This window comes from Elgaria multicarinata, chromosome 3, assembly GCF_023053635.1.
Source record: "Elgaria multicarinata webbii isolate HBS135686 ecotype San Diego chromosome 3, rElgMul1.1.pri, whole genome shotgun sequence".
Lineage (NCBI taxonomy): Eukaryota > Metazoa > Chordata > Lepidosauria > Squamata > Anguidae > Elgaria > Elgaria multicarinata.
Window position 1 is genome coordinate 12,725,320 of NC_086173.1, and position 27,450 is coordinate 12,752,769.

Here is a 27,450-nt window from a genome sequence, read left to right on the forward strand (position 1 = left end):
AATTATTTATTTATTTATTAAAAACTTTACAAACTCTCAGAATGGAAGAATCTGAGGCAAGTGAGAAACAAGAAGGATCAGAAACTGCCTTGTCTCTGTGGGTGCTTCCAGGTTTTATATCACCATTGCCTTTGCGACATCCACAGAATGTTATAGGGTGGTGTCCAGACATTGTGGTCTTCAACTTCTAACCCTCCTGTGTTTTCCCACCATTTCTTCCGTCTTTCCTCTTAGTGCAGGAAATCTACTAATGAAGAAAAGCTGACCAAAGCCGTCTTCTTCACGTCAGCCGCCCTTTGACTCGGACCACACTTGCATGAATAATATGCTTGTCAGACTCATAGTTTCGCCCAACTACATGAAAATGCTCTGAAAATGCTCCTCCCATATGTACCTGCCCGGACCTTAAGATCATCCTCAGGGGTTCTTCTCCGTGAGCCCCTGCCAAAGGAAGTGAGGCAGGTGGCTACTAGGAGGAGGGCCTTCTCCGCTGTGGCACCCCGGTTGTGGAATTAGCTCCCCAGAGAGGTCCGCCTGGCACCTACACTGTACTGCTTTCGTCGCCAGCTGAAGACCTTTTTATTCTCTCAGTATTTTAACACTTAATTTTAACTTAAATTTAAATTTTACTGTTCTAACTCTGTATTTTCATCTTATATCAATTTCGCTGCGTGGTTTTATCCTGGTTGTGCTTTTTATACTGTATTTTGTATTTGTGCTTTTAACCTGTTGGTTGTTTTATGATGGTTTTAATTTTTGTGAACCGCCCAGAGAGCTTTGGCTATTGGGCGGTATAAAAATGTAATAAATAAATAAATAAATTCCACAACTTTTTGAAGCACACTTTCAACATCAGCTCATACTACCTGTTTAGTAAGCCAGGGAAATACTTGCAATTTTCAGTCTAAAATATTCCGCATCAATATTGTTACTGGTTGTAACAATACTATTTTAAAACACTACTTTCAGGCATGAATTATACACCCACACTGAAAATAAATAAAATAAATCTAAAAATATATACTCACCGGGAGGACTGCTAAGAAGCTGTTGGATACTAAGGCCCAACGTGCCCCCGCGAACAGAGTTGGCACAGGGCGTGTCTATACCTCCCGGCGGTCCGGGAGGGAGGGTGGAGGATCTCGTGATATGCAGATCACCAGATCCTCCCCCTGCATTCACACATGGCGCGTGATGTCCAGGAAACAAGGAGGATGTCGTGCCCTCCATTTTTAAAAAAAGAATACCAGAGCTGGAGCACCTATGCTCCAGTGAAAAAGTTTTTTAAAAAAAGCTCCGACCCCACTCTCCATCCCAACTCTAGTGGCCCTGGACTTTTCCCATCCCGGCTCTCCCTCCCTGCTCCCGGGATCCCCTGTGCGGTGTACACATGCCCATAGTAACTTCCCTCTCATTAGAGGCAATGGGAGCAGAAAAGAAAAAGAAACACACACACATTCTGCCTTGGCCAGTGTGAGCCAGCAGAGCCTAAGTGACACTTCCATCCCCATGACACTTCCTGCTTTCACCTTCGGATTCCTCTGTAAAAGTTATGGGAAGGGCTGCAATTCAGCCTCAGGGGTTGAAGAGACGTTTCAGTCTCCAGTATCACCTGGAAGGGCTGGAAAAGATTCTTCTCTGAAGCACCAGTGAGCCACTGCCAGTCAGTATAAACAAGACTGAGCTTGTTGGACCAATGTATGACTCGGCATAGACAACTAAATACGTCCGTAAAACTATTTCACTTATCATTCTGAAGGGCGGGGAGAAACTATTGCAAGATGAGGGTTTCCACTTCCCCACAAATTTCTCATTTATTTCTCTGGAAATGGTGAGGGAAAACTCCATGGTGAGGGAAAACTCCAAAAATGGGGAAAATGCAGGGCTGGCCCTACCATTAGGGAGAGTGAAGCAGTCACCTCAGGCAGCAGATGCTGTGAGGTGGCAGCAAGATATTGGAGGACAGAACTGTGTGCAATTCATGCCACCTGCTCTGTGAACCATATGGCCCTTTCTACACCTAAGAGCCTTCAAGGAGGGAAGGGGGGAAATTCCAGACTTACCTACTTCCGGGATCGTTCCCTAGCATACAAACGCCAGTGCGACAGCCCAACGACAATCGGGGATGTTGCAGGCAGTATTTAAACAAAAAACAAAATCAGGAGCCGGGAACACAGTTGTGCTCCACCCAAAAAGTAAGTGTTGTTGTTTTTTAAAAAAGCCCTGACCCCACTCCCCGCAAGCCCAAATTCCCTGGACTTCCCCCCTCCCCGGGACTGGCTCCTTCCCTCTTTGCTGATCCCCGCTACTCGTGGGGAGGAGGGAAGAAGCCAGGAAGGGTGTCCACACCACCCATGGTCCTCAGGATGGTCCAGGGACAGTGAGAAAAATCGGGATTATCCTGGGAAAATGGAGGAGCCATCCCTGCTTGCCCCCAGGATCCCCTGTCCATCATTTGGATGCACAGGGACACCCTAGGGATACCCCTGGGGGCGAAAGGCAGGTGTAAAAAGGCCCTAAGTTAGCCTGCAGTCTTTAGGTGCAGCGGAGGTTGCGGTCTCTTTAGGACTGAGCCCTAATAGTAAGACAAAAGAAGGAAGCATGTACTCACTACATCAGCATGGCTTCTGCAAGGTAAATCCTGCCTCGCTAACCTTTTAGAGTTCTTTAAGAGTGTCAGCAAGCATGTGGATGGAGTAATCCTGTAGACATTGTATTTGAGGACTTTCAAAAAGCTTTGGGCAAAGTCCCTCATCAAAGACTTTTGAGTAAACATAGCAGTCTTGGGATAAGAGAGGAGGTCCTCTCAGAGATCCGTAACTGGTAAAAAAAACCAGAAAGCGTAAAGTAGGGATAAATGGACAGCTCTTAAAATGGAGGGGTGTAACAAGTAGGACCTGTGCTTTTTAACGTCATCATAAATGATCTGGAGTTAGGGATGAGTAGTGAGGTAGCCAGTGACACCAAATTGTTGAGGTGGCAAAGACTAAAAGGGATTGCGAAGAGCTACAAAAGGATCTCTTCAAACTGGGTAAGCGGACATTAAAATGGAAAATGTGGTTCAATGTATGCAAATAAAGTGATGCACATTGGGCAAAAAATAATAATCTTAACCACATATTCACTAAGGGGGCTGAATGATTGGGGTTGAACGAAAGGGGTCTTGAGGTTGTGGTGAACAACTCAATAAAAATATCAACCCAGTGTGTGGCTGCTGTGAAAAATACAAATTCTGTGTTGGGGGATCATTAGGAAAGCAGTCAAAAATAAAATTGCTAATATCATCATAATGCCTTTATACAGATTTATGGTGTGACAACGCTTGGAAAGGGCTGCAATATTTAGGGTTATTTTGTTTAGGAAAAAAAGGGGGAGAAATGATAGAGATGTATAAAGTTATGCATGGTGGATAGGACTTCTCCCTCTCTCGTAATACTAGAACCCAGTGGGATCATCCAGTGAAGATGATGTGTGGGAGATTCAGGACAGATAAAAGGAAGTACCTAGAGTATTGCGTCCAGTTCTGGGCTCCACAATTCAAGAAGGACGCAGACAAGCTGGAGCGTGTTCAGAGGAGGGCAACCAACATGATCAGGGGTCTGGAAACAAAGCCCTATGAAGAGAGACTGAAAGAACTGGGCATGTTTAGCCTGGAGAAGAGAAGATGGAGGGGAGACATGATAGCACTCTTCAAATACTTAAAAGGTTGTCACACAGAGGAGGGCCAGGATCTCTTCTCGATCCTCCCAGAGGGCAGGACACGGAATAACTGGCTCAAGTTAAAGGAAGCCAGTTTCCGCTGGACATCAGGAAAAACTTCCTGATTGTTAGAGCAGTACGACAATGGAATCAGTTACCTAGGGAGGTTGTGGGCTCTCCCACACTAGAGGCCTTCAAGAGGCCATCTGTCAGGGATGCTTTAGGGTGGATTCCTGCATTGAGCAGGGGGTTGGACTCGAGGGGCTTGTAGGCCCCTTCCAACTCTGCTATTCTATGATTCTATGACTTCTTCACACAGCACATAGTTAAACTATGGAATTCACTACTACAAATTGTGGTGATGGCCACCAGTTTGGAAGGCTTTGAAAGGGGATTGGATAAATTCCTGGAGGAGAAGGTTAACAATGGCTATGTATAATATTACCACCAGTATCAGGAGCAGTATACCTCTGTCTGCCAATTGCCAGGGAATACAAGCGAGAGGGTGCTCTTGTGCTCAAGGCAAAACCAAAACATTTTGCTGCCTGAGGCAAAGGGCATGATGGCTGCCTCCTCCCACAACAATTCCATGTACAAAAGACAACCAGACTGGTAACTGAATCTTGGTTCAAGGTGGGACAGCGTCTTGCACTTCAAATGAGGGGAGCAGGGGAGCTTAGGGGATTCTGAGATCTGTCCTCTTATCATTTTGCTGCTGCTCCCCTCCAGCATCCCCTCCACCCTCCAGCATCTGCTGCCTGAGGCAGCCGCCCTACTCACTTTGCCTAAGGGCAGGGCCGTCCCTGCTTGCACTCATGGGAAGACCATGCTCGCAGTTTTATCATAAGCATCTGGTTGGCACTTTGGGAACAAAATCCTGAACAGAATCAGGCCTCTGGTGTGATCCTGCATAGCTGCTATGATGATGGTGACGATCTGATCAGTATGGGAAATGATCATAAAGGCATTTAGCTAGAATCAGATAACGGTTTTAAATGAAGTTGCAAGTGGCACCAGTGTCTTTTGCTTCCCATGCCGTACACTTGTCTATTTCCTTTGACCGCCACCCCCCCCCCCCCCAGTCACCATTGGTCGAACAGGTACAGCAGGCTTTTCAGACCATGCGAAAGTCCGTCAAACCGCCTTGCCAAAGGGGGGGGGGAATGCGCGCCTCCCTGGTGGAACGGTTTTCTCTTTAAAACTGTTTCCGACTCTCGGGTGAGCTTACCACCGTTCCCTGTGGCCCGTCCCCAGCCCTAAAAACGTCCCCTGCCCTCCACTCCACTTCCTGGAATCCTTCGCCCTGCGCGGGAGGGGGTGTGGGGTGGCGAGATGCAGCCGAACAGCTGCGTAAGCCGCGGCCTGGCTTGAGCAACCCCTCATTCCTCGGCCACGAGGGGCGCGGCGTGGAGGGGGGCGCGTCACTTCGCGGCTTTCCTCCCCCCCCTCCCCCGGTCGGAGGGTCTGCTTGAAAGCGTGGGGAGGAATCCAGCAAGCGGGAGTTTCCCTGGCCCCTCGTGAGAGCTGGAGGCGTCCCGGAACTGCCTCGCTGCGTAAAAACGCTCCCACCGAGCTAAGCTCTGGCACAAGCGCGCTCGCCGGGGTTCTTGCCGCAGCATCGTGGTGGACTGCAGCCATCGCGGTTCTTCCTTCCTCTGGCTACTGGACTGCTCGCCCGTCTCAAGGGGTCTCGCCAGACCAGAACCCCGCACCAGCCCTTTGAGCGACGGATTTCCCCATTGATCAACATGCAAAGCTTCCTCGCCTTCCTCCTCCTCCACCTCCTCGTCTCCGGCACGTGGGCAGGTAAGGGCAGGATGATTTCCGCTGCTGCCGCAGTTATGATTTCTATCTCCAGGCTTCCCTGGCACCCTTTCTCTCCTCGCCACTGTAGTTGCGGATCTGGCCCATTAAAAAAAGTTAGGGATCTGGCCCATTAAAAGAAACGGATCACCCACCCGCTCAACAGATGGGATGAGAAATTCTAGCAAACGCACAGGGCGTAATTGCTAGAAAAAAGTGAACCTGGGGCTCAGCTCTGTCTGGAAAAACCAGGCTCGGATCTGGAAGAGCTCCTTCACTCCAGATTTCCGAAGGGGTGAGAAATGCACTCTTTACATGCCCACGGGCGCTTTCATCCTTCATTCATCCTTCCAAGGGTTGTCATCAAGAACGGATGCTGGGAAATTAACACAGATCAAAAACCTCGCCACAAATTAATCCCGACCTAAAGTTTAAGCCGATTTGTGATTTTTCTCGCTTTTCTTTTCTGGAAAAAGACAGGGGTGGTTTTATTTGGTTAATCTTAAAAAAACAAACAAACCCAACAACAACAACTGCAGAGCAAAATGAGAAAGTAATGCATTACAGACAGCCAAAAAAGCATCCTTAACGATGCCCAAAATCTGTTGCCAGAGGCAGCTATCTCCCAGTTTGCTTCCTGGTAAGACTCCCTCTGACTTTTTTCCTGTTTTTGTGTGTGTGTGTGTGTGTGTGTGTGTGTGATTTGGAAGGAACTACCATCACCACCCATCCCCAAGTTGGTGCCTTCCAGATGTGTGTGGACTACCACTCCTAGCACTCCCATTTGGTGGATGCTGGGCATTGTAGTCCAACACATCTAAAGGGCACCAGTTGGGAAAAGCTGTGCTCAGATCCCTTTAGAGATTTCCTCCTTTCACACACCCACTACTGTGAACACACACACACACACACTCACACACCAGTTTGTCAGATATCAGTGTTGACTATTTTTGCACATTTCTTTCCTGATCTTGCTGTTGTATTTTCTGGAATGAACACGGTAGGAAGTAAAGCCTCTTTCAAATGCAGAAACTACAGCCCAGCGTGACTTTCCCCAACCCCAGATAGAATATTACACTCTGCCTAATCTTGCGAATGACCAAAAAAGTGTATCGGTGGAATAATAATAATAATAATAATAATAATAATTTATTTATTTATTTGTTACCCGCCTCTCCCTCTGGATCGAGGCGGGGTACAACACAAATGCAAACACCATAAAATACATACAACTAATTCAAACGTTTAAAACCAGCGCATCATTAAAAGCAGCACACCATTAAAAAAAGGCATCTTAAAATTCAACTGGGTAGGCCTGCCGGAAGAGATCAGTCTTTATGGCTTTCTTAAATTCTGGAAGACTGTTAAGGACTGAAGCTGTGGGATACACCAGAAGTGAATGAAAACTTTGAGATTTGTCTTTAGTAAGAGTGGTGCAGAATGACAATGAAGATGTAAATCAGCCTTCCCCAACCTGATGCCTTCCAAATGTTTTGGACTACAGTTCCCAGCATTCCTGGGGCTGATGAGAGTTGGAATCCAAACCATTTAGAGGACACGAAGTTGAGGAAGGATGATGCTGAAGATGTCATGTAGCCAGCTTATTTAAAACCAACGTCTGATGTGAAGCTTTTAATATTTTACTGTAGTGCCATACAGTAATGAATTCACATTCACCAACACCAAAGGGTCTCACCACTTTTAAAAACTCCCCCCCACACACACACACACACTTCAATTTGGTGGGGAAAGCACTGCATGGATGGTTGTGTGAGTGTTTGACAGTCACACTTTTTAATTAGCCCAAAACTTCTCATCCAGCAATGCCACCCCCTTATCAAAATCAGAGCCCCCTGGTGGCGACTTCAAAACTAAAAATGGGAGATCTACTTATGGATTTCCCATGCTATATTAGTTTCGCCCTTCTGAGAAATGGAAATTGGAGCTACAGCCAGGTATCTTGATGAACCGATGCACTGCAGTGTTTAGAATATTGGTTTTGCATGGGGGAAGCCCAGATTCAAATCCGCTTCAGCTTTAGCCACAAAAGATCACTATCACTCATGGCACCAAAATGCTTCTCCGAGCTCTTTTTATGAAAGGCATCTGCGCATGTGTGTAACTCAAATAATACTGACGGCTGAACTCCCAACTTCCTTGCTAAATGAGGCTGCCACATTTCCAATTTTAGATTTAGCCGCTATTGGACGTATCTGGCATTGTGTTTCTTGTGCTTTTTAAAATTGTATTGCACTGTATTCCTTTAACTTTATATAATCTGCCAAGCAAACCTTTGTTATTGGGCAGATTAAAAAATATATAATAAATAAGTATATTAGAAGTGGGGCTACAAACATTTTAAAAAATCAGTGTTTTTGTTAATTTATGCCTCTTTCACCACATGCTCAGGCCTTTTGGTATATTTTATGAATTGTTAGCATCAAAAAACAGGGTAGATAAAAATGATTTTTTTAAATTTAAATTGGATTTTTTTAAATAAAATGCTTTTTGAGAAAAAAATCTATCTAAAGATAGTTTTCTATTTAAGATACATTATAGTCCAAAGGTTATTCATCATGAAAAAATGATTAGTTTTTAATTATGTAGCATGAGGCTGTTTACATTTTTTGGTAAATGAATTCCATGTCATTCTCTTCCAGAGGTTTCTGTAAGATTATTTTTCTCCTTCCAATAAAGTACAGCAGAAAAGTTCTCCAAATATGAATGATTAACCTATTAAACTGGAGATAGTTCTACTTGCAATAAGTTTATAATTATCTATCTATGATGTGTTTCTAATAGTATAGCCAAATCAGTATTTTATATATATATATAACTGTAAAACTAATCTGAAAAGTTGCTATTCTAAAAATGAAATCTTCTTCTGGTTGAAAATATTAAGATTATACCAGCAAGAATGAGTCTTTGGTAACTCTTGAGCTGTGTGAAATATAACGAGGAAGAATGCACTTTTTTGGGGGGGGGGGAGTCACATGATTAAATCAAGCCTTTGTGAGTAGTAATTTAAATCAAATCCACCCTGTCAAAAACATATAAATTGAAAAAGACAATGTCTTTTTAGCTTAGTTTTTACATGTGTAAGAAGCTTTCCCCTCCTTATAAACATTTTCTGAAATAAATGACTTCCTAAACAGTTACTCTTAACTCCTCCCCCCTCCCTCTTTAAACACCATGACTAAAGGGGAACTTTTGTCAGGGTTAACCAAACATGATAAATAAGTGTGATTGTCACCTTGAAAAATTCCACTCTGAATCAGGGGGAATCTTGGGTGGGCAGAACTGGATGGGTAAAGTGGGTGGGTGTGTTAACCAGCTACCACCAATTATTATTTTTTAAACCTAGTCATTTTCCTATTCTAAAATAAAGCTCTCATTCTTTAAATGGCATAACGTCACAAAATAAAAGGCGTTTTTTCAACAAATTCTAACGTGGGGCTGATCAGCTCTCCAGGTGTGCTGGTGGACTTAACAACCCTGCCTTGGCTAAAGCCCTGCACACATTTTTACCTTTAGGATCCTCATATAGAAGCCGAACAGGAGAGAGGATAGGGCGGAATCCAGCCGGATTCATAGACAACAGATTCCCTGGGTGATGATGAGCACATCTCAGTAGCTGATGTAGCCATGTAGTAAATTCCAGTAATACTTTGTGTCAGGCTTGTGTCTGTGGCTCAGGCCATAGCTAGACTGGACTTTATCCCGGGGCGATCCCTAGGATTGTCCCTGTGCATCCACAGGACACACAGAGGATCCTGGGATCAGGGAGGGATGATCCCTTCCTTGCCCCGGGACCCACGCACGGGGTACAGAGATCCTCAGGAGCACTGCGTAGGGTGACCATATGAAAAGGAGGACAGGTCTCCTGTAGCTTTAGCAGTTGTATTGAAAAGAGAATTTCAGCAGGTGTCATTTGTATATATGAAGAACCTGGTGAAATTCCCTCTTCATCACACCAGTTAAAGCTGCTGGTGCCCTGCCCTCTTTCAAATCTGGTCACTCTAGTATAGCTCCTGCAGCTTTAACTGTGGTGATGAAGAGGAATTTCACCAGGTTCTCCATATATACAAATGACACCTGCTGAAATTCCCTTTTCTGTGCAACTGTTAAAGATACAGGAGCCCTGTCCTCCTTTTCATAGGGTCACCCTAGCACTGCGCCCATGGGTGGGGGGGGAGCAGAGGAAAAAAATTTTTTTTAAAAAAAAACCCACTTACCTTTTGTGCATAAAATTCTGTGATGGCACTATAGAAGCTTCATCTGGAACTCCCCTGTGCATGTTGACTCAGAAATAATGTCCACTGTGTTCAGTGGGATTACTCTCCCTAGTAAAAGTCCAAAATCTATATTATGTACGTAGTAATTATATTAGGTCAACCAAAAGATCACTAGAGATGTACAAGACCAGATTTTGGTGATCTTTTGGTTAACCTAATAAAGGTATTGCACGAATACGGATTTGTATGTTTTCAACACACCTTTTCCCCCCTTCCTACTAAGTGTGTTCAGGAGTGCAGGCTCAGCATTCCAAAGGTTAAAAGGGTTGGTGTTTTTTTTTTGAAGAGTTCTTTTATCATTCATATTGTCAGCTAAGCTTTTCCTGGAAAGGAGCTGTTTTTCTTTGAAGAATGAGCAGACTAAGGAGTGGCAGAAAATTCCTTTTTTCGATAACTGGCAGTCTAAAGAGCAAATAAAACTTGAATGAGTCATTATACAAAGGAAAAAGGAAGCCTCACCATCTCTTCAAGGCAGATCTCACAAGTCACACAAAAGTACATGTGTTTCAGTGGCAGGGTGCGTAATCCCCAAGCATCCCAATGGAACCATCAAGGCTGTGGATTTCAGGAGCAGAGGACAACAGCAAGCTCAATTTAAAAAAAAAAAGCAGGGAGGGGCTACAGTGTTTTGTTGAGTGATGCGTTAGATCAGTGGTTCCCAAACTTTTTCAGGTCACCGCCCCCTTGGTTCCACCAACTCATGCCCAGTGCCCCCTACCCTACACTATAAAAATCATTATTCAGAATAGCGGTTTTCAACGACCCACTAAGGAAGATAATAACAATAAAATTCAAAACAGTAACACTTAATCGAATATTTATTCAAAATCTGAAGCACCCGCCACAGGCTTGCCGAGGGAGGGAGGGAAAAGAGAGCAAACGCCTCTGTTTTGCAGCCGGCGTGGCGGGGCACACCAAGCAGGGTATGTCTCTTCATTAGCGTTTTGGTGCTTTTGAAACATTTCAATTCACCGTTAAAAGGACTCTTTCTGTAAACCGCCCAGAGAACCCTGGCTATGGGAGTGGTATATAAGTGTAATAAATAAATAAATAAGCGGTATTAATACATGTGTGAATTCTTCCCCTATATGGCTTGGGACCAAACTACCTTCTCCCATAAAAATGTCCCTGGGTTTTAAGACCTTCTGGAGAGGCATTTATTGGAAAAGACCACCTCGAGTGCCCCCCTGCCACCCCCTTGCCTCTTAACGCCCCCCTATGTAATCCCACCGCCCCCAAGGGGGCAGTACTGCCCACTTTGGGAACCACTGCGTTAGATTAACTGATGAAAAGTATCTGCGCTGGGCAAGGCAATCCTATTGCAGCTGGAGAGGAAGACTCCAAAGCCGAGGATCTGCTAGCTCCAAAGCCCTGCCAGGCTCATGCTTGCAGAATGGAAAGTCAGGAGGAGGGAAGCGCATTCTTCTGGAGGTTCCCTTCCTTTCTGGCCTAGTTTTGTTCTTATCAGATTTCCCCTCCCACTAGTCTCAACGGGATGGAAAATAAGTACACCAGCACCAGGGATGGTGTACTTCCCCCTCTGTTCCTGGTGCATGTTGGGGGGACAGGAGGGTCCCCCGATCCACTCCTGGCATGGCACCTATTGTCATTACCGCTGTTGGAGCACCAATGGTAGAGGAGGTTTCCATGTTCACAAGTACGGGTCTTGCAACGGCAAACCTGCTTCTCCATCCACAGACCTCCTTCTCTGCCTTCAGACCTCCCTCTTTGTGGGTGGAGACGGAGATTCTCTTGAAGGTTCCTGGGACACCCTCCCAGGGATCATAGCAAAGCACTCCAAGACAAGCACCTACACAAAAGGAAGGGCAACTGGTACAATCTTAGACGAGGCATTTTCCCTTCTCAAATGCATAGCTCCCACAAACAGGGCATTTCTACGTGAGGCTTCTATCCTGCACCTTTACTGGGGCTTCTGCTTCTGAATTCTTTGCAGGATCAAGATTGGCTAACAAGCTACCTGCAGAACATGTTCCAGTTCAGACAACACAAAAACCCACAGTTCAACGAACAACCCCCCCACACACACACACTCAACCACTGAGTGTGGGTTACCGTGTTGTGTGAACAGTCCCTGCTTTCCTTTGCCCCAGCTCACTGCACGAAGTACACAACAAACACAAAGTCAACAAACTCAGCTCAGCACTCCCTTCAGCTTGGCGCCCTGGGCAAGCACCCAGCACATCCACCCCAAAAACCAGCCTTGTACTTAGAGTAGACCCATCGATTTCAATGAGACTTAAATTTGAAATTGTTGTCTCTCTGTGTGTGTGCTCACTGTTATATGTTTTTATGTAAATGGTTTCACACTTTGTATAAAGCATTTTAATGGTTTTTAATTTGTCTAAACCACCCAAACAGCTTCAGCTATGGAGCGGCATAGAAATGTAAACAATAATAGTAATAATAATTAGTGCTTTTTTCCAAGTGTTTTCTTTCTCTGCCTTTCTGTGTTTCATTATACAGCCACTAGATGGTGCTGTGGTATAGCAGAATTGTGCAATTACACAAGAGTTTAATGGTGCCATTCAGGATATACCAGACTTTCCCCATTAAGAGAAAAAAATTGATAATGGGCGCAAATTACAGAGGATAAAAACATCATGTGAAGGACTTGCAAACTATGATGAGTGAACAAGCACAAGCGCACAATAAAAGCCTCGTGTAGAAAGGCTCACAGTGGCTGCTCATCAAATGCTAGGTCAAAAAGTGGTACTGATTGCATGTGTGAAACAGCCACGTGTGAAACAATTGTCCCCTCCTTACTAGGAACATAAATAATGCAACGTAATATAAAAGCAGGACTACATGTTTTCAGCAATTTAATGAGATTGCAGAAAAGGTGCAGTCTTCCTGACACATTATTATTATTATTATTATTATTATTATTATTATTATTATTTATATAGCACCATCAATGTACATGGTGCTGTACAGAGTAAAACAGTAAATAGCAAGACCCTGCCGCATAGGCTTACATTCTAATAAAATCATAATAAAACAATAAGGAGGGGAAGAGAATGCACCAAACAGGCACAGGGTAGGGTAAAACTAGCAGTATAAAGTCAGAACAAAATCAAGTTTTAAAAGCTTTAGGAAAAAGAAAAGTTTTTAGCTGAGCTTTAAAAGCTGCGATTGAACTTGTAGTTCTCAAATGTTCTGGAAGAGCGTTCCAGGCGTAAGGAGCAGCAGAAGAAAATGGACGAAGCCGAGCAAGGGAAGTAGAGGTCCTTGGGCAGGCGAGAAACATGGCATCAGAGGAGCGAAGAGCACGAGCGGGGCAATAGTGTGAGTTGAGAGAGGAGAGATAGGAAGGAGCTAGACCGTGAAAAGCTTTGTAGGTCAACAGGAGAAGTTTATATTGGATTCTGAAGTGAATTGGAAGCCAATGAAGAGATTTCAGAAGTGGAGCAACATGGTCAGAGCGGCGAGCCAAGAAGATGATCTTAGCAGCAGAGTGGTGAACAGAAACCAACGGACTGATGTGAGAAGAAGGAAGGCAAATGAGAAGAAGGTTGCAGTAGTCCAACCGAGAAATAACCAATGCATGAACAAGAGTCTTGGCATTAATAATAAAGCAAGTTTCTAGACCTTATGACTGCAAAAAAAATGCTAGAAAGTGTGTGAGCAATTCCTGCTCAGAAACCACAGGGGAAGCTAGTCAAGGTATTCTGTGGTTTTTGAGGTGGCTGTTCAGTGCCCTCGTCATCCTCTGCCCCTTCATTTGACAAACAAAACCAGAATAAGCTATGGACAATTGTAAAAAAATAAAAATTAAAAAAATTGCAAAATAGGAGAAATTGTGCAATTTTGTTCCATTTGCAAATGTGTTCCAGCTTTTGTGGAGGCAGAAATTTTAACTTTATGTATGTGGGGTACATATAGCATGAGAGGATGTTTGGATCCAGAACATTTCCTTGTTGATAGCTCTTTTCTGTTCATGTGCAAAGATGAACAAAGATGGGCACCTTTATCTAAGAAATCACGTGTGTGAAAATAGGCTTCCATGTAGTTATTACTTGCTGGATCAGGAAGAACAAACCTAAATGTGATGCTCAAATGGGAAAACGAAACTAGAAATTATGTCCTGACCATTTAGAAGCAGGGATAAAAAGATGAAGTCAAGAAACCCAGCACATTTTACACCAGAAATAAATTAAAATAATTGATGGAACACAGGCTAAAAATAAACAATTCAAAGTACAAACATATGAAACCAGATAAACATAGGATAAGTTAGACAAGTTCACAAAGCGTCAGCTGCCTGCCTCAACAAGGATCCATTCTAGACCAGGAGGCCCAGTCTCAGCATTTAACATATACTAGGGTGACCATATGAAAAGGAGGACGGGGCTCCTGTATCTTTAACAGTTGCATAGAAAAGGGAATTTCAGCAGGTGTCATTGGTATATATGGGGAACCTGGTGAAATTCCCTCTTCATCACAACAGTTAAAGCTGCAGGAGCTATACTAGAATGACCAGATTTAAAAGAGGGCAGGGCACCTGCAGCTTTAACTGTTATGATGAAGAGGAAATTTCACCAGGTTCCCCATATACAAATGACACCTGCTGAAATTTCCTTTTCAATGCAACTGTTAAAGATACAGGAGCCCTGTCCTCCTTTTCATATGGTCACCCTAACATATACTTAAATTAGATACTGTAAAGAGCTCCTTTATTTAGACTTTTAGGGTCTAAATGAGGATTATATATTTAAAAGTTGGTCATTCCAGAGGGACACCAGGACTGTTCATGGGATTTTTTTCCTTGGAGGTAGATGTAACTGGAAGTAGGGCTTGGAGTCCACCGATACACAAGGTGGTTCATCAGAGGTTACGTTGTCAAGTCCTCCCTCAAATTTACAGCAGGACCTGACAATTATTCATATGTTAAGGTTTTTTTTTAATGTAAAACAAGGAGTTGGATAAAGGGCAAGGGATATTAACAGCCAGGTACCTGTTTCCTGAGAAACATAATTTACCTTGTTGTCTATTTTTGTGAACCGCCCAGAGAGCTTCGGCTATTGGGCGGTATAAAAATGTAATAAATAAATAAATAAATAAATAAATAAATAAATAAATAATTGTCTATACCCTCCTTCTATATTTCTTCATGTCTGGCGTATCTCCTTTATTCATTTATTTTCCTATCTACTCTTTATTTTTCCCATAGTAATCTTACCACTTTTATATTCCCCTTATATGTCTGTATTTTATACAAGTTATATCTATTGTGCTTTCAGGTACTAAGGAGGCAAAATTCATTAGAATTTGGCCAGAAAAGGCTGTGGTGGAATATGGAGGCTCCATTGTGTTAAATTGCAGCTCCAACTGTGAGGGAATTCGCCTTGAGAGCAACTTAAACAAGATTTCCGCAGGAAATGGGACGTCTTGGAAAGCCTTCAATCTCACCAGTGTCAATGACTGGGAGCCTGAATCATTGTGCTTTGCTCCATCGTGCTCCTCAGTAGCACCTCCGCGTACAAAGATCACCGTTTACAGTAAGTCATGTATCAGGCTGAGTTGGAATAATAATTTGTCATGAAGGGCTGCTGACAATCGAGAGTGTCAGTTGCCTTGGGGAAAACTGGAGGTTATTCACTGAAATGGGGAGGTGTCTCCCTTTCAGGGAGGTTGAATTTCAGCTGGAAAGGAAGTGGCTGACTCAGCAAGCTGAATTGAAATCCCTGAGCGAGCGTATGACGCTCCCTTAGGCTGGCTGACTCTCACCACGGGTCCATCTCGCTCAGTAATCTGACTGGGAGCTGTTCTCCAGGGCATCGCACAGGAATCTTTCCCAGCACAGTTACCTGGGATCCGGGAACATGGTGCCCTGATTTTAGAACTGTTTCCCCACAGAAGCTAGCCTTAGTGCCATTGACCCTTTGGCCTTTTTGACCCCAGTTGAAGAACCATGGACTGAGTTCAGACAACGTGATAACTAACAGCGGTTTAAATAGTCAGTGGTTGGTTATTTAACTCACGTGGGTTATCGCGTTGTGTGGAGGGATTTTTTAATCAACATTTGGTTATTTGGAAAAAATAATCCACACACAGAACGAACACTGTGCCGAGTTGGCTATTTGAAACACCATTGTTTATCGTGTAGTGTGGTGTGCATCGTTGGTTATTTCGTCAGACACTGAGTCGCAAGGCAAGGTCATAGCAGCATCTGGCACTCTAGTCCAGCCAGCAATGGCTGATGGGATACTAGTGCGAGGACTGATGGGGGAGAGAGAGGAGGGGATGAGTGACTCAACTCACAGTGGACTAATAGTCAATTCAACGCTGACCCTAATCCACACCATGGTTGATTTTTATCATGCTGTGTAGGGAGCACCCCCTAAATTAACCACTGTTAATTATTGCCCCACTGTTGTTGTTGTTGTTGTTATTTATTAAATTTATATAGCACCCCATAGCTGAAGCTCTCTGGGCAGTTTAAAACAGTGAACATTAAAAACAAATATACAAAATTTAAAACCATAAAAAGCATAAAATACAAACGAAAACAGACAATATCTGTTTAAAACAACTTTTCTGGGGTCAGTTAAAAAACTCAGCATATGCTGTTAAATGTTGTTAAATGCCTGGGAGAAGAGAAAAGTCGTGACCTGGCGCCGAAAAGATAACAATGTTGGCGCCAGGCGAGCCTCATCGGGAAGATCATTCCACAGTCGGGGGGCCACCACCGAGAAGGCCCTCTCCCTTCTTGCCATCCTCTGAGCGTCCCTTGGAGTAGGCACGCGGAGGAGGACCTTAGATGTTGAGCGCAGTGTACGGGTAGGTTCATGTCGGGAGAGGCGTTCCATCAGGTATTGTGGTCCCAAGCCATGTAGGGCTTTATAGGTTAAAACCAGCACCTTGAATTGGGCTCGGAAACATATAGGCAGCCAATACAAGCGGGCCAGAATCAGAGTTATATGTTCAAACCTCCTTTTTCCAGTTATCAATCTGGCTGCCGCATTTTGCACAAGCTGCAGCTTCCGAACCGTCTTCAAAAGCTGCCCCATGTAGAGGGCATTGCAGTAATCTAATTTGGAGGTTACCAGAGTATGGACAACTGAAGCTAGGTTATCCCTGTCCAGATAGGGGCGTAGCTGGGCCACCAACCGGAGTTGGTAGAAAGCACTCCGTGCCAGAGATGGTTCTAGGAGAACCCCCAAGCTACGAACCTGCTCCTTCAGGGGGAGTGCAACCCCATCCAGAACAGGTTGAACACCCCCCCATCCGGTCAAGAACCCCCCACCAGCAGCATCTCAGTCTTGTCTGCATTAAGTTTCAGTTTATTAGCTCTCATCCAGTCCATTGTCGCAGCCAGGCACCAGTTCAGCACATCCACAGCCTCACCTGATGAAGATGAAGATGAAAAGGAGAAGTAGAGCTGCATGCCATCAGCGTGCCACCGAGGCCACCTGAGCCTCCAGTGACAGAGATGGGTCTAGGAGAACCCCCAAGCTGACTATCATGTTGCCTTTTGAATTCCATTCATTCCTAATTTTATCCTGTTCTTCATGTTGCAGATGTTTGATTTCATGTTGTTTTCTGCCCTTTTAATCACTGCATTGTTCCTGTTATTGAAATAGTTTTGCAATATTTTGTAAACTACCCTTGACTTTTCATTATAAACTGATGTATAGGAGATTAACATAAAATAAAATAAAATAAAATTAGGGATGTCAGAGATTGAACCTGGATGCTTTGCTTGCAAAGCATGTTCTTTACCACTGAGTGACAGCTCTTCCTCTAATCTTCCCTGACCAATTGAAGGGTGATGTAGACTCCAAGCTCTGAGAAAATTATAATTTGATATTTGACCATTCCAAGGTTTATGCAAACGTTTAACTGCAATCCTCACCCAGAGTATGTAGCCATCTCTTTTTAAAAGGAATTTTTACATTGCCTCGTCCTAAAAGCTCATGGTAGATATCTATATATTGCCATCCATGCAAAAGTATCTGAATAAAATGAAACACTAGGAAAGTCCCTCCACAAGCACATCAGGTGGTAAATTGGGGAGAGTCTCGCGGGTTGTGTACAGGTGAAAACATTGGGAGCCCCTCTTCTGCAAATGCTCCCTTTGCTCATAGCCAGTCGTGCACCAAAAGACAAGGCTATGTATTCTTTGCCCTGGAAAAGATCAATTCTGGGACCTTATAAATTGGGGTGTGCACGGACCCCCCACTCCGCCCCGTGGGCCGATCCAAAAATTTCGGATCGGCCCGCTCCGCGCCGCTCTGCCCATACTCCGCTCCTCTTCGCCGCGGAGCTCCGGCTCCGAATCGGAGCTCCGCAGTGGAGGGGAGTGGTGCCAGGTAAAGCAGGGAGAGAAGGGCGGCCTAGACTTCCTGGTTGAACCGCGGGCTCAATTGAAGAAGCTGAGGGACCGCGGACGGAGGCAGGTAAGGGAGAGGAGGGGGGGTTTACCGGGCCCTGCCGCTGTCGCCGCATGGGCGACAGCAACAGCGGCAGGGCCCGTAAACCCCACTTACCTTTCCGGCGGAGCTCTGGATCGAGGCGAAGGATCCGCCTTCACCTCGATCCTCTTCGCCACGCTCCGCCGCCCCCCCAATTCTCTTCGCCTCCGCCTTAAGGGGAGGCGAAGCACCCCGCTCCGCTTCTAATTTGCCGGTCCGATTAGAAGCGGAACACATCCCTACTTATAAATGATTTGAATTAGGCACTTTCCCCTATTTCCATATGGATTGTATCATTTAGTCTGCCATTTTTACTGTCTTGCATAATGCAATCTAATTTTCTAGAATGCAGGCCCTGAAGCGTCACCCCTTGGGTTTTAAGAGGGTTGTTGAAGCCTGAAACAACGTACACTGCCAGGGTTCACACAATATGGCAAGCCACGGCATGCGCCCACTGCGGTTTGCATATCCAAAGTGGTGGCCTACGTTGGCTTGTCATGATGTGCAAATCATTTTATACTTTTACTACCTCATATATATTAATAAAAATTTACCATGTTTTATTCTGTTCCAGGCACTCCAGAATTTGTAGTGCTGGACCCAGTACCAAAGATGGAGGTGGGCAAAGAGTATACCTTGACCTGCCAGGTTTCCCGTGTTGCCCCCATCCGGAACCTCACTGTGACCTTGCTCAAAGGGCAAGAAACTCTTCTGGTGAAGACATTTGAGAATCACATTAATGTTAAAGCCGATGATGTAATCGTGACCCACAACATGACCGCTCAGCGGGCTGATCATGGCGAGAGGATTACCTGCCACACAGCTCTGGATCTGAGACCCGAAGGGCCGCTCTTTGAAAAGACATCCAGCAGTCAATCACTAAAGAATGTTGGTGAGCTCACCTCTCTTGCTCCATTTCCCGTATAGAAAAGTTGTAACAAGACAAAAGGCATTCAGTCATTGAATTTCTGCTAACGGGCATAAATCCCGTCACACATTTTGATGGTGCAAACTTACCACCACTCAGGAGATTATGGATTCCCCCCTCATTGGCTATTCAGCTTCCTGAATAACCAAGAAGAATTTCTTTTTGGGCTTCAGTTTTCCATCCATGATAGAAATATTTCATTTTGTTATTGAAACAGAGTTGTTCCTTGCAATATGCATAGAAACTACAGCTGACTATAAGCGCATGTGCACATTGTTTGCAGGTTTTTGCTCATAATTTCCCCCCATTGTGCCAACATAGTTGCTCCTATATAGGCTGTTCATTGTGGGGTTTTCTAACTCTTTAGGTTTGTTTTCAATAATATTAATAATAATTTCTTACTCGCCTCTCCATTTTGATCGAGGCGGGGAACAACAGTAAATATAAAATACATAAAACTGAATTAAGAACATAATATACATTGTTAAAACATCCTAAAACCATTCTAAAAACTTCTTAAAATTCCCCTGGATAGGCCTGCTGGAAGAGATCCGTCTTGATAGCTTTCTTGAATGCTAATAGATAGACTGTCAAGTTGACGAGGCCATTCCACAGCCTGAGAAGAGAAGGTTCCCTGGATAATAAAAACATTTTTAGACTTCTGCAATGTTCAGGGTTCCCCCACCCATGTTGATACCTCACTCTTTTTTCTCTGTGGCGTTGTTTTGACTCCATTTCTGTTGGCATCTCCACTTACCACCACAGTTTGCTCTTTGAGGACGATATTGTCTTGACTGTGGTTGCTCTTTAAAAAACTGCCTTGGTTCTTTTATTATCTTGACAGTTTTTCCAGTGGATCCCAGTCTCAAAACCCTACCTTCCATTGAGACCAATACCGAGATGACTGTGACATGTGATGCGTCTGGAGTTTTTCCAGCTGAAGAGGCCCAGTTTGTAGTCTGGTTTGCAGAGGAGAGAAGGAACTTCAGCAGGAGTGTGTCTGGGGACACAGTGAGTGCCCAGGCTCTGGTGTCCACTTCATCAGCAGGAGAACATAAGTTGATCTGCACAGTCTCTCTGGGACCAGTAACCAGAACTGTAGAGAAGAGAGTGGATGTGTACAGTAAGTATCATATGTGTAATAAGCCGGTCTGAATTCCTGACATAAAATTCCCCTCCTTCCATCCAATCAAAATGAAAAAAAACTTATTGAAATTGCCTTCTTTGGGAAAGCAAAAGCCACAACAGTGGGTTGGATCCAAATGAAGTTAGATGGATGTAGTTCCAATTGACATCAGTGATGGATATCTTGTCCCAGTGTTATTTTGAATCAGACCTATGTTCAGTTAACACCCCCATGCCCCCCCATTAGCCAATTTGTCACACTAATTTGTTGTTGTTGCAAAAACAGCTTTCTATACTATGTTGATATGTGTTTTTGGCTGAGAGCTGCATTGGAACACTTGGGCTAGGCAAAATCCAGTGAAAAACTAAGTTCCAATGTACACATTAGTCCAGGAAGTCAAGTCGTATCAGAAGTTACAAAGATCAAAATTCCCTAAGTTTCCCTAATCTATTACCCAATTCTTTGCCTGAAGGCACCCAAGGAAAAGAAAGGAAAGGAACCTCTTGTGCAAGCACTGAGTCATTACTGACTCTTGGAGGGACGGCAGCTTTCGCTGACGTTTTCTTGGCAGGCCTTATAGCAGGGTAGTTTGCCGTTGCCTTCCCTGGCCGTGATTACCTTTCCCCCAGCTAACTGGGTACTCATTTTACCGACCTCGGGAGGATGGAAGGCTGAGTCGACCTGAGCCGGCTGCCTGAGAACCAGCTTCTGCTGGGATCGAACTCAGGCCGTGGGGACAGTTTCAGCTGCAGAAACTGCTGCTTTACTGCTCTGCGCCACACACAAATGAATATAAGTAAATTGATTCTCTTTGTTGCTAAGAGGGAATAGTATAAATGTTGCACCTGAGGAGCATGTTGTGATGGGGGCAAAACCTGCCCTGAGAGCAGGTGAACAGATGTCCAGAAAACAGGGCCCCAGTGGGGGTGCAAGTTGCAGGCCTCCCCTCCACACCCTGGGCCTGCCTGTCAAAAAGACAGATGTGGTTACCATTCATAACAGTCAAAAGGATGGGTATTTGGCTACCATTCATTAACAGCCTTTCAGAACATTGTTCCAGGAGGTGGAGTCAGGACAACTTCTCCATGTCAAGAGGGGTTGTAGTGTGTGTTTTGGTGTGTGTGACAAAAGATTATGGATGCCCTTCCACTGCCTGTCACAAGTGGGGAATTAGTGGTTCTCCAGGTGTTGTTGGACTACAATTCCCATCTCCTCTAAGCATCACGCAGGCTGGCTGTGGCTAATGGGAACTGGTACCCAACCATACATAAATGGTCACAGGTCTCCCATCCCAGCCTAGATGGGTAAAACTGGCCCGGCCACATGTTTCCAGGACGCCCACAAAGAGGAAAGGACAGAAGCAGTCTATTTTCCACTTCACCCCAGTTTCTTCCACAGTATCTGGTATTCAGTCCACCACAGATATACTACTTTTTAAAATGATGGACAAATTTTATTATCATTGCTAATATAGCCACTGATTGACACAGAGCTAAGTTACAAACCAGCTAAGTTCATTTGACAGGATTGAGCTAGTATTGTAATAACTGTAGCAGGTCAAGCAAATGGGATGTGTAATGGCTGCTCTGCTGTATTCTTTTACAGGTTTGCCCAAACCCATCCTGAACGTTGACCCACAAAGGAGCCTCGTCAACGAAAGCGTGGTCATTAATTGCAGCTTGGATGGCACGGAGTCCCCTGGTATTGAAATGCAGATCAGAGATGCCAAGGGAATCTTAGCAACCGGAAGCCCTCCTTTCCTGATGTTTCCGGTGAAAACGTGCGAAGAGGACGATGGGAGGGAATTCATATGCCGAGTAGAGTTGACGGTTGACGATCGCCCGGTTGTAAAAGAGACATCTGTAAACCTCATTGTCTTCTGTGAGTAGGAAATTCTGTGAATCATATTTTATTCTTAGAGATTAAAAACGGTTCATTTTATTCCGCAAAATAACAAATTCTGCCATCAGAATGAATCACGCTCATTACTGGGCACTCATGGAGTTTGCTCAAGTCCTTCACATGACGTCTGCCTCTTGCGCCCCTTCCGCCCCTTCTGGCCTTCCTTTCTGGACAACACCCCCCCTCCTCGTTAAGTCCGATGTATTTTTAAACACTGAATCGCTGCTCTCTCCTGCTGTGTGCAGGAGAAGCAGCGCCATTAGAGCAGCGGACTCAATGGGCCTCATGCTCATTGTTTACTTCCTCCTTTGAAAGAGGAAGTAACAGGAATGAAAACACGGGTGGAGAAGCGACAGTAGGGAGCATGTTAACCCCTAGTGTGATGAAGCTTATATACATATATTAATCTTTGTAAAAAAAACAAAAAAACAGAGCACTTCAGCTACGGGGCTTTATATAAATGTAATAAATAATAAACTAAACCAGTTTAGTGTTTGCTGTAGTGGTAAGCCTGTGTTTGGGCTATACCATGTCAAACTGCAAGTGGGAGTTCAGATGTCTCAGTGCTAGTACAATTAAAACAAATCCTACTCATTGCAAACTAGCTCAGCCTTCTCCCTGGCATGATAGTTTCTGTTGATGAGAGATTTTGGTATTCAGGCAAACTAGCCCCCACCTGCCTTCCCAAGTGGTAAAGGTCGATGTTTCTCAGAAATCTGGGAGGCATCTGCATACTTCGATTTTCTTGTCAGTTAATTGCTGAACACCTGATCAGCATTCACATCTGATGCGCTCTGTTAGAGAGTTGTGATCAGATATCCTATGACATTTAAAGAACATTTGAAGGACCTGTAGACAGTGGACACAGAAATAACCCTTTCCCCCATGCTGTTTTCTCAGTCCCAATTGTCGCATTCAGAGCTATTATTTGCCCTGTGTGGGGGAGGTAAATAAATAGGTACCTATCAACGGTCAGGGATTTGGATTGGGAAAACGAAACAACAGCACTGTGGTCCTGATCCAGTCCGCTCTTCCATGGTTGCCTTCAGCATTTTTAAAAACTGCAGTACCATCTGCCTCGTTGGTATACATAAAAGGAAGTACTTCTTCACACAGTGCATAGTTAAACTATGGGATTCGCTACCACAAGATGTAAGGATGGCCCCCAATTTGGATGGCTTTAAAAGAGGGTTGGATAAATTCCTGGAGGAGAAGGCTATCAATGGCTACTAGTCCTGATGGCTATGTGCTAACTCCAGTATCAGAGGCAGTAAGCCTGTATGCACCAGTTGCTGGGGAACATGGGTGGGAGGGTGTTGTTGCACCATGTCCTGCTTGTGGGTCCTTGGTTGACAGCTGGTTGGCTGGACTAGATGGACCCTTGGTCTGATCCAGCCTAGCTCTTCTTATGTTCTTATGAGACCCGATTATTGATCTCGACTCCCCAAGTCACATGTAGTTTGTGTGAACTGACTCCATTGAAATGCTTCTGTTTGGGGTACATGAACTTATATGACAGTTCAATCTGTGGTGCTTGTTCTGTGACAACTTATTCACACAGAGATGCCTTGTGATGAACATGTATCCATCCATCAATTTATCAATTTATTTATTTATTTATTTATTACATTTTTATACCGCCCAATAGCCGAAGCTCTCTGGGCGGTTCACAAAAATTAAAACCATCATAAAACCATCAATTGATGTATTGACCTCACAATAAGACATTTACACCAGTTAACATAATCTCTTTCCGTTCCCAGTCAAGTAAGCCAGTTCATACGTGTGTGAGAGCCAACCCCAGATCCTGTGCAAACTCCTAGATTCAGCATTGCAGGCCGTGTTCCATGTTCTGCAGCCTGACTGCTTCCATGTAGATTCTGGGATCCACTCAGGATCCAGCCTGCGTTGCCTAAATGACTACCAATTCTGCTGGCGTTTTGTGTGAAGAAATGGGATGCTGCACTTCATCCGTATTGCCAAGAAAAATAACCCTATTCTTCGTTCTAGATGGACCGTGGATGAACGATTCTAGCTGCCCTGGTATGTTGACTTGGCAGGAGGGCAGTGAAGAGACTTTTACCTGTTCAGCTTGGGGAAACCCACTGCCAATGGTTGAATGCAAGAAAGGTGACAAGGTTTACAACACTGGAGTTAAACAGCTGGTCAACGGAGGGCATCATGGCATCTATCATTGCATTGCCACCAATGGATTTGGCTCTGACGTTAGGAATGTGACCATACATGTTGAACGTAAGTTAACCTCCTTGTCCTAAAAAAACAAAGCAAAAACAATCTTTGGGCTTTCAGCAGATATCCAAGGATGGCATAACTTTTAGGTTTATTCCCTTAACCATTTTGTGGTTAAGCAGCATGGTTTAGTGTGTTGTCTGAACCAGGCCTGTGAGTTATAACAGATATACATCCTCATCAATGACCTAACAGAGCCCTATGGAGAGACTCCTTTGAGTTTGGAGCTGAGAGATGCTCGCCTGAGGCTGGCTGAGTAGCCTTTGCCAGTTAACAGCCTTGGTGGAAGTCAAACATTCTCAGCTTCAAAAGCCAGAGACTAGAGACGGCCTTTCCTGATTATTATTTCATTTTATTTATTTATTTATTTATTAAATTTTTATACCGCCCAATAGCCGAAGCTCTCTGGGCAGTTCACAAAAATTGAAACCATGAAGAACATAAAAACAACCAACAAATTAAAAAACAAGAATCAGATTTATAAGAATTATATCATAAGGTCTTTTAAAACTGGCTTTAAAATGGAGAACGTTGCCCTCCAGCACCATCTGTACCTGGGTTCAAAAGAGTGGGTTTGTGTTTTGGATTTTTGACCCCACCTTTGCCTCAACTTTTCTTTTAGTTTCACCACTTTGTGTTCTGAAAATTAGTGTCTTGTGAAGGGCCACTCAAACCATGGTGACTATTTCATGAATAGCACACACACACACACACACACACACACACACGATATCCATTTTGTGAGTATGCCCACAGCACACTTTCAAAATTCCAAATGTGCTCACCACTCCAAAAAGTTTGGAGTCCCATATTGTACATCATAGGGCAAGTTTGCACAACCTTTATGACCCCGAGGACTGCATGTGCTTGGGGCTCAGGATTATGTGCACAGACACATAGATGCATGCACAGCAAGGAAAGAGCAAGCTGTATCCGGATTCCCTGAGGGAGAAAACTTGGCAGGGGTTTGGGGAGGGTACCTGGGAGGGTATAATTTAGGCCTTGAACAGGGGAAGGATTGTGCACCCTTCCCATAGGTAATGTTGTCTCTGTTGGACTGCCTTCAATTCACTTTTTAAAAGATTGCCTGTCTCCCACCTCTGTGGACTTGATTGCACTGATGCCTAATTCTATGCCCCCTTTGGTATGCAAATACTGCTCCACAACTTTAAATTATTGGGTGATTTCCATTAAAACATTCCAGATCCTGCTTTTGGAGTCAAGCACATACACAATCAAGTTTCTTACAACACTAGGGGCATCCAGAGAGTGGCAGGTGTTAGAGGGTTAAGTATGCCTAGCATTCAATAGCATCCCAGTTGTAGGAATCAGGAGAGGTTTGGAAGCCAGGGAAAGACACAGGAGAGCCAGGCAGTGCTCCTACACTGTGGTCCCTGGCACAAGCGTCGTCCAAGCCCATACCTGAGCATTTAACATTTTGCGACTTCCCGTGTATTTCCTTTCATCCATGAGAGCTAGAATGTTGTCCTTTCCCAAACAAAATGACGTGCTTTTTCCCCCTGCAAATGTCTTGTCTAAATGACGGAACTGCAACTCTGTGGAATTGTGTTTTCCTTTCACAGCTTCACAGCTCAACATCCTTGCAATCATCCTACCAACTCTTGTGGCGGTTATTGGTCTTGTGGCTGCAGTGAGCTATTATATGTATTACCGAAGCTATAAAATCGGGGAATACCGCCTAAGGAAGCAGCAGCAGCAGCAGCAGCGGCAGCAAGAAGCAGGATGCCCCATGGAGCAAAAATGCCTGAATGGCAACGCACATAATGAGACCGTCTAAGTGGACAGGTGGCTGCTAGGAACGGAAGAGGAACTTGGCCCCATTCCAGCAAAGGTGTAGCGGCTATCAGCGATCGTCACCCCACCTAGCTGGGGGCATAAAGTGGAAAACCATTCCTCAGGTACGGAACAACAGATGAGCAGTGCTCTAATTGGACGTAGCCTTAGAGATTTCTGCACTTCCAGACAATGGTCAGTAGCATTCACTACAAAAGATGGGTGGGAGAGACTTGTGCCTCATGTCTTCTTCTTAAGACCCTCCTCTTCCACCCAAGAATTTCCTCCAGATTCTTAGCTCAAGAGGTGTTGAGACAGTTGTGGATGATTTGAAAGAGTTCTGACGGCATTCAGTAACTCAGCGGGAAGCGACACTAGGAGAGACCAGGTTGGTGCACTGGAGAGGAAAAACCAGCGCTGGCTTCTTCTCCCAGTAATGGACAATCCAGTACTAAACTTTGATTTCCTGCCATGTGAAGTGTCTGCCCTGAACCTTTTTGTACCATCAGATTTATTGGGATTATCAGTGGGCAAGGACATGATCTCACATTGCGTTTCAGAAAGAATGTCTATTTCTGGAGCTATTCACTAGCAGACTTTTCACAACGCAAGCCAAGAAAAGCCACATTTCTTCCATCGCATGTGATCAAGTGGCAGGAAGCCTGGATGGTTTTCTGCTTTGTCTCCTGGTCCGCAAACTCGGGATTATCTTGTTCAAAGATATGACTCTAAGTCGACTCACATTTATGAATGTCAGCCTGAACTCTGACATGAAGCTTTTCCTAACCAGGGGAGCCTTTGGATACTGAAATGAACTGCAATAAACAAAGGGCGTGGAGCAGGCCCAAGTCACCCGCTGCAGCTGAAAATAACATCCTCTTTAAGGTGAAGGGTAGGTCTTAAAATGAGGGATGTTGGGTCATGCCCAGTTTTCCCACACCTCTGCTGGTATAAAAGCATCAGAATCAGTTCAGGTTTTTTTCTACACATGAAGCTTTTCTACACGTGTGACAAATGGGTGCATGGGTGAAAGCACCTTCTTGCATTGCACTTTTAGGGGTACACATAACACATGTGAAATGGCCCTGGTCTGTTAGGATAGCAAGAAAACTCTCTTCAAGACCCTTCAACTTGTGGAACCATCTGGATTTTTAAAGAACTCCTTGACTGAAACCGAACATTGTATGTGAGTGTTTTCCAGTCTTTGAATTTACATTC

At 44.5% G+C, this 27,450-nt stretch overlaps 1 protein-coding gene across 1 annotated transcript; it reads left to right on the forward strand.

Annotated features, from left to right (window-relative positions):
* Positions 1-5,305: 5,305 nt before the first annotated feature.
* On the forward strand, positions 5,306-27,238 carry LOC134394126 (intercellular adhesion molecule 5-like). Its single transcript, XM_063119303.1, has 7 exons — positions 5,306-5,505; positions 15,059-15,316; positions 18,807-19,124; positions 20,005-20,283; positions 21,892-22,167; positions 24,199-24,441; positions 26,022-27,238. Exons 1-7 carry the CDS (start codon positions 5,448-5,450, stop codon positions 26,234-26,236), a joined length of 1,647 nt encoding a protein of 548 aa, XP_062975373.1. The 5' UTR covers positions 5,306-5,447; the 3' UTR covers positions 26,237-27,238.
* The last annotated feature ends 212 nt before the right edge of the window (positions 27,239-27,450 follow it).

Excerpts from the sequence above, each read along its gene's own strand:
- LOC134394126 (XM_063119303.1), top strand. The coding sequence starts at position 5,448 with ATGCAAAGCTTCCTCGCCTTCCTCCTCCTCCACCTCCTCGTCTCCGGC. Across the intron at positions 15,317-18,806 it reads TACAAAGATCACCGTTTACA|GCACTCCAGAATTTGTAGTG; the intron begins GTAAGTCATGTA and ends ATTCTGTTCCAG. Across the intron at positions 20,284-21,891 it reads GAAGAGAGTGGATGTGTACA|GTTTGCCCAAACCCATCCTG; the intron begins GTAAGTATCATA and ends ATTCTTTTACAG.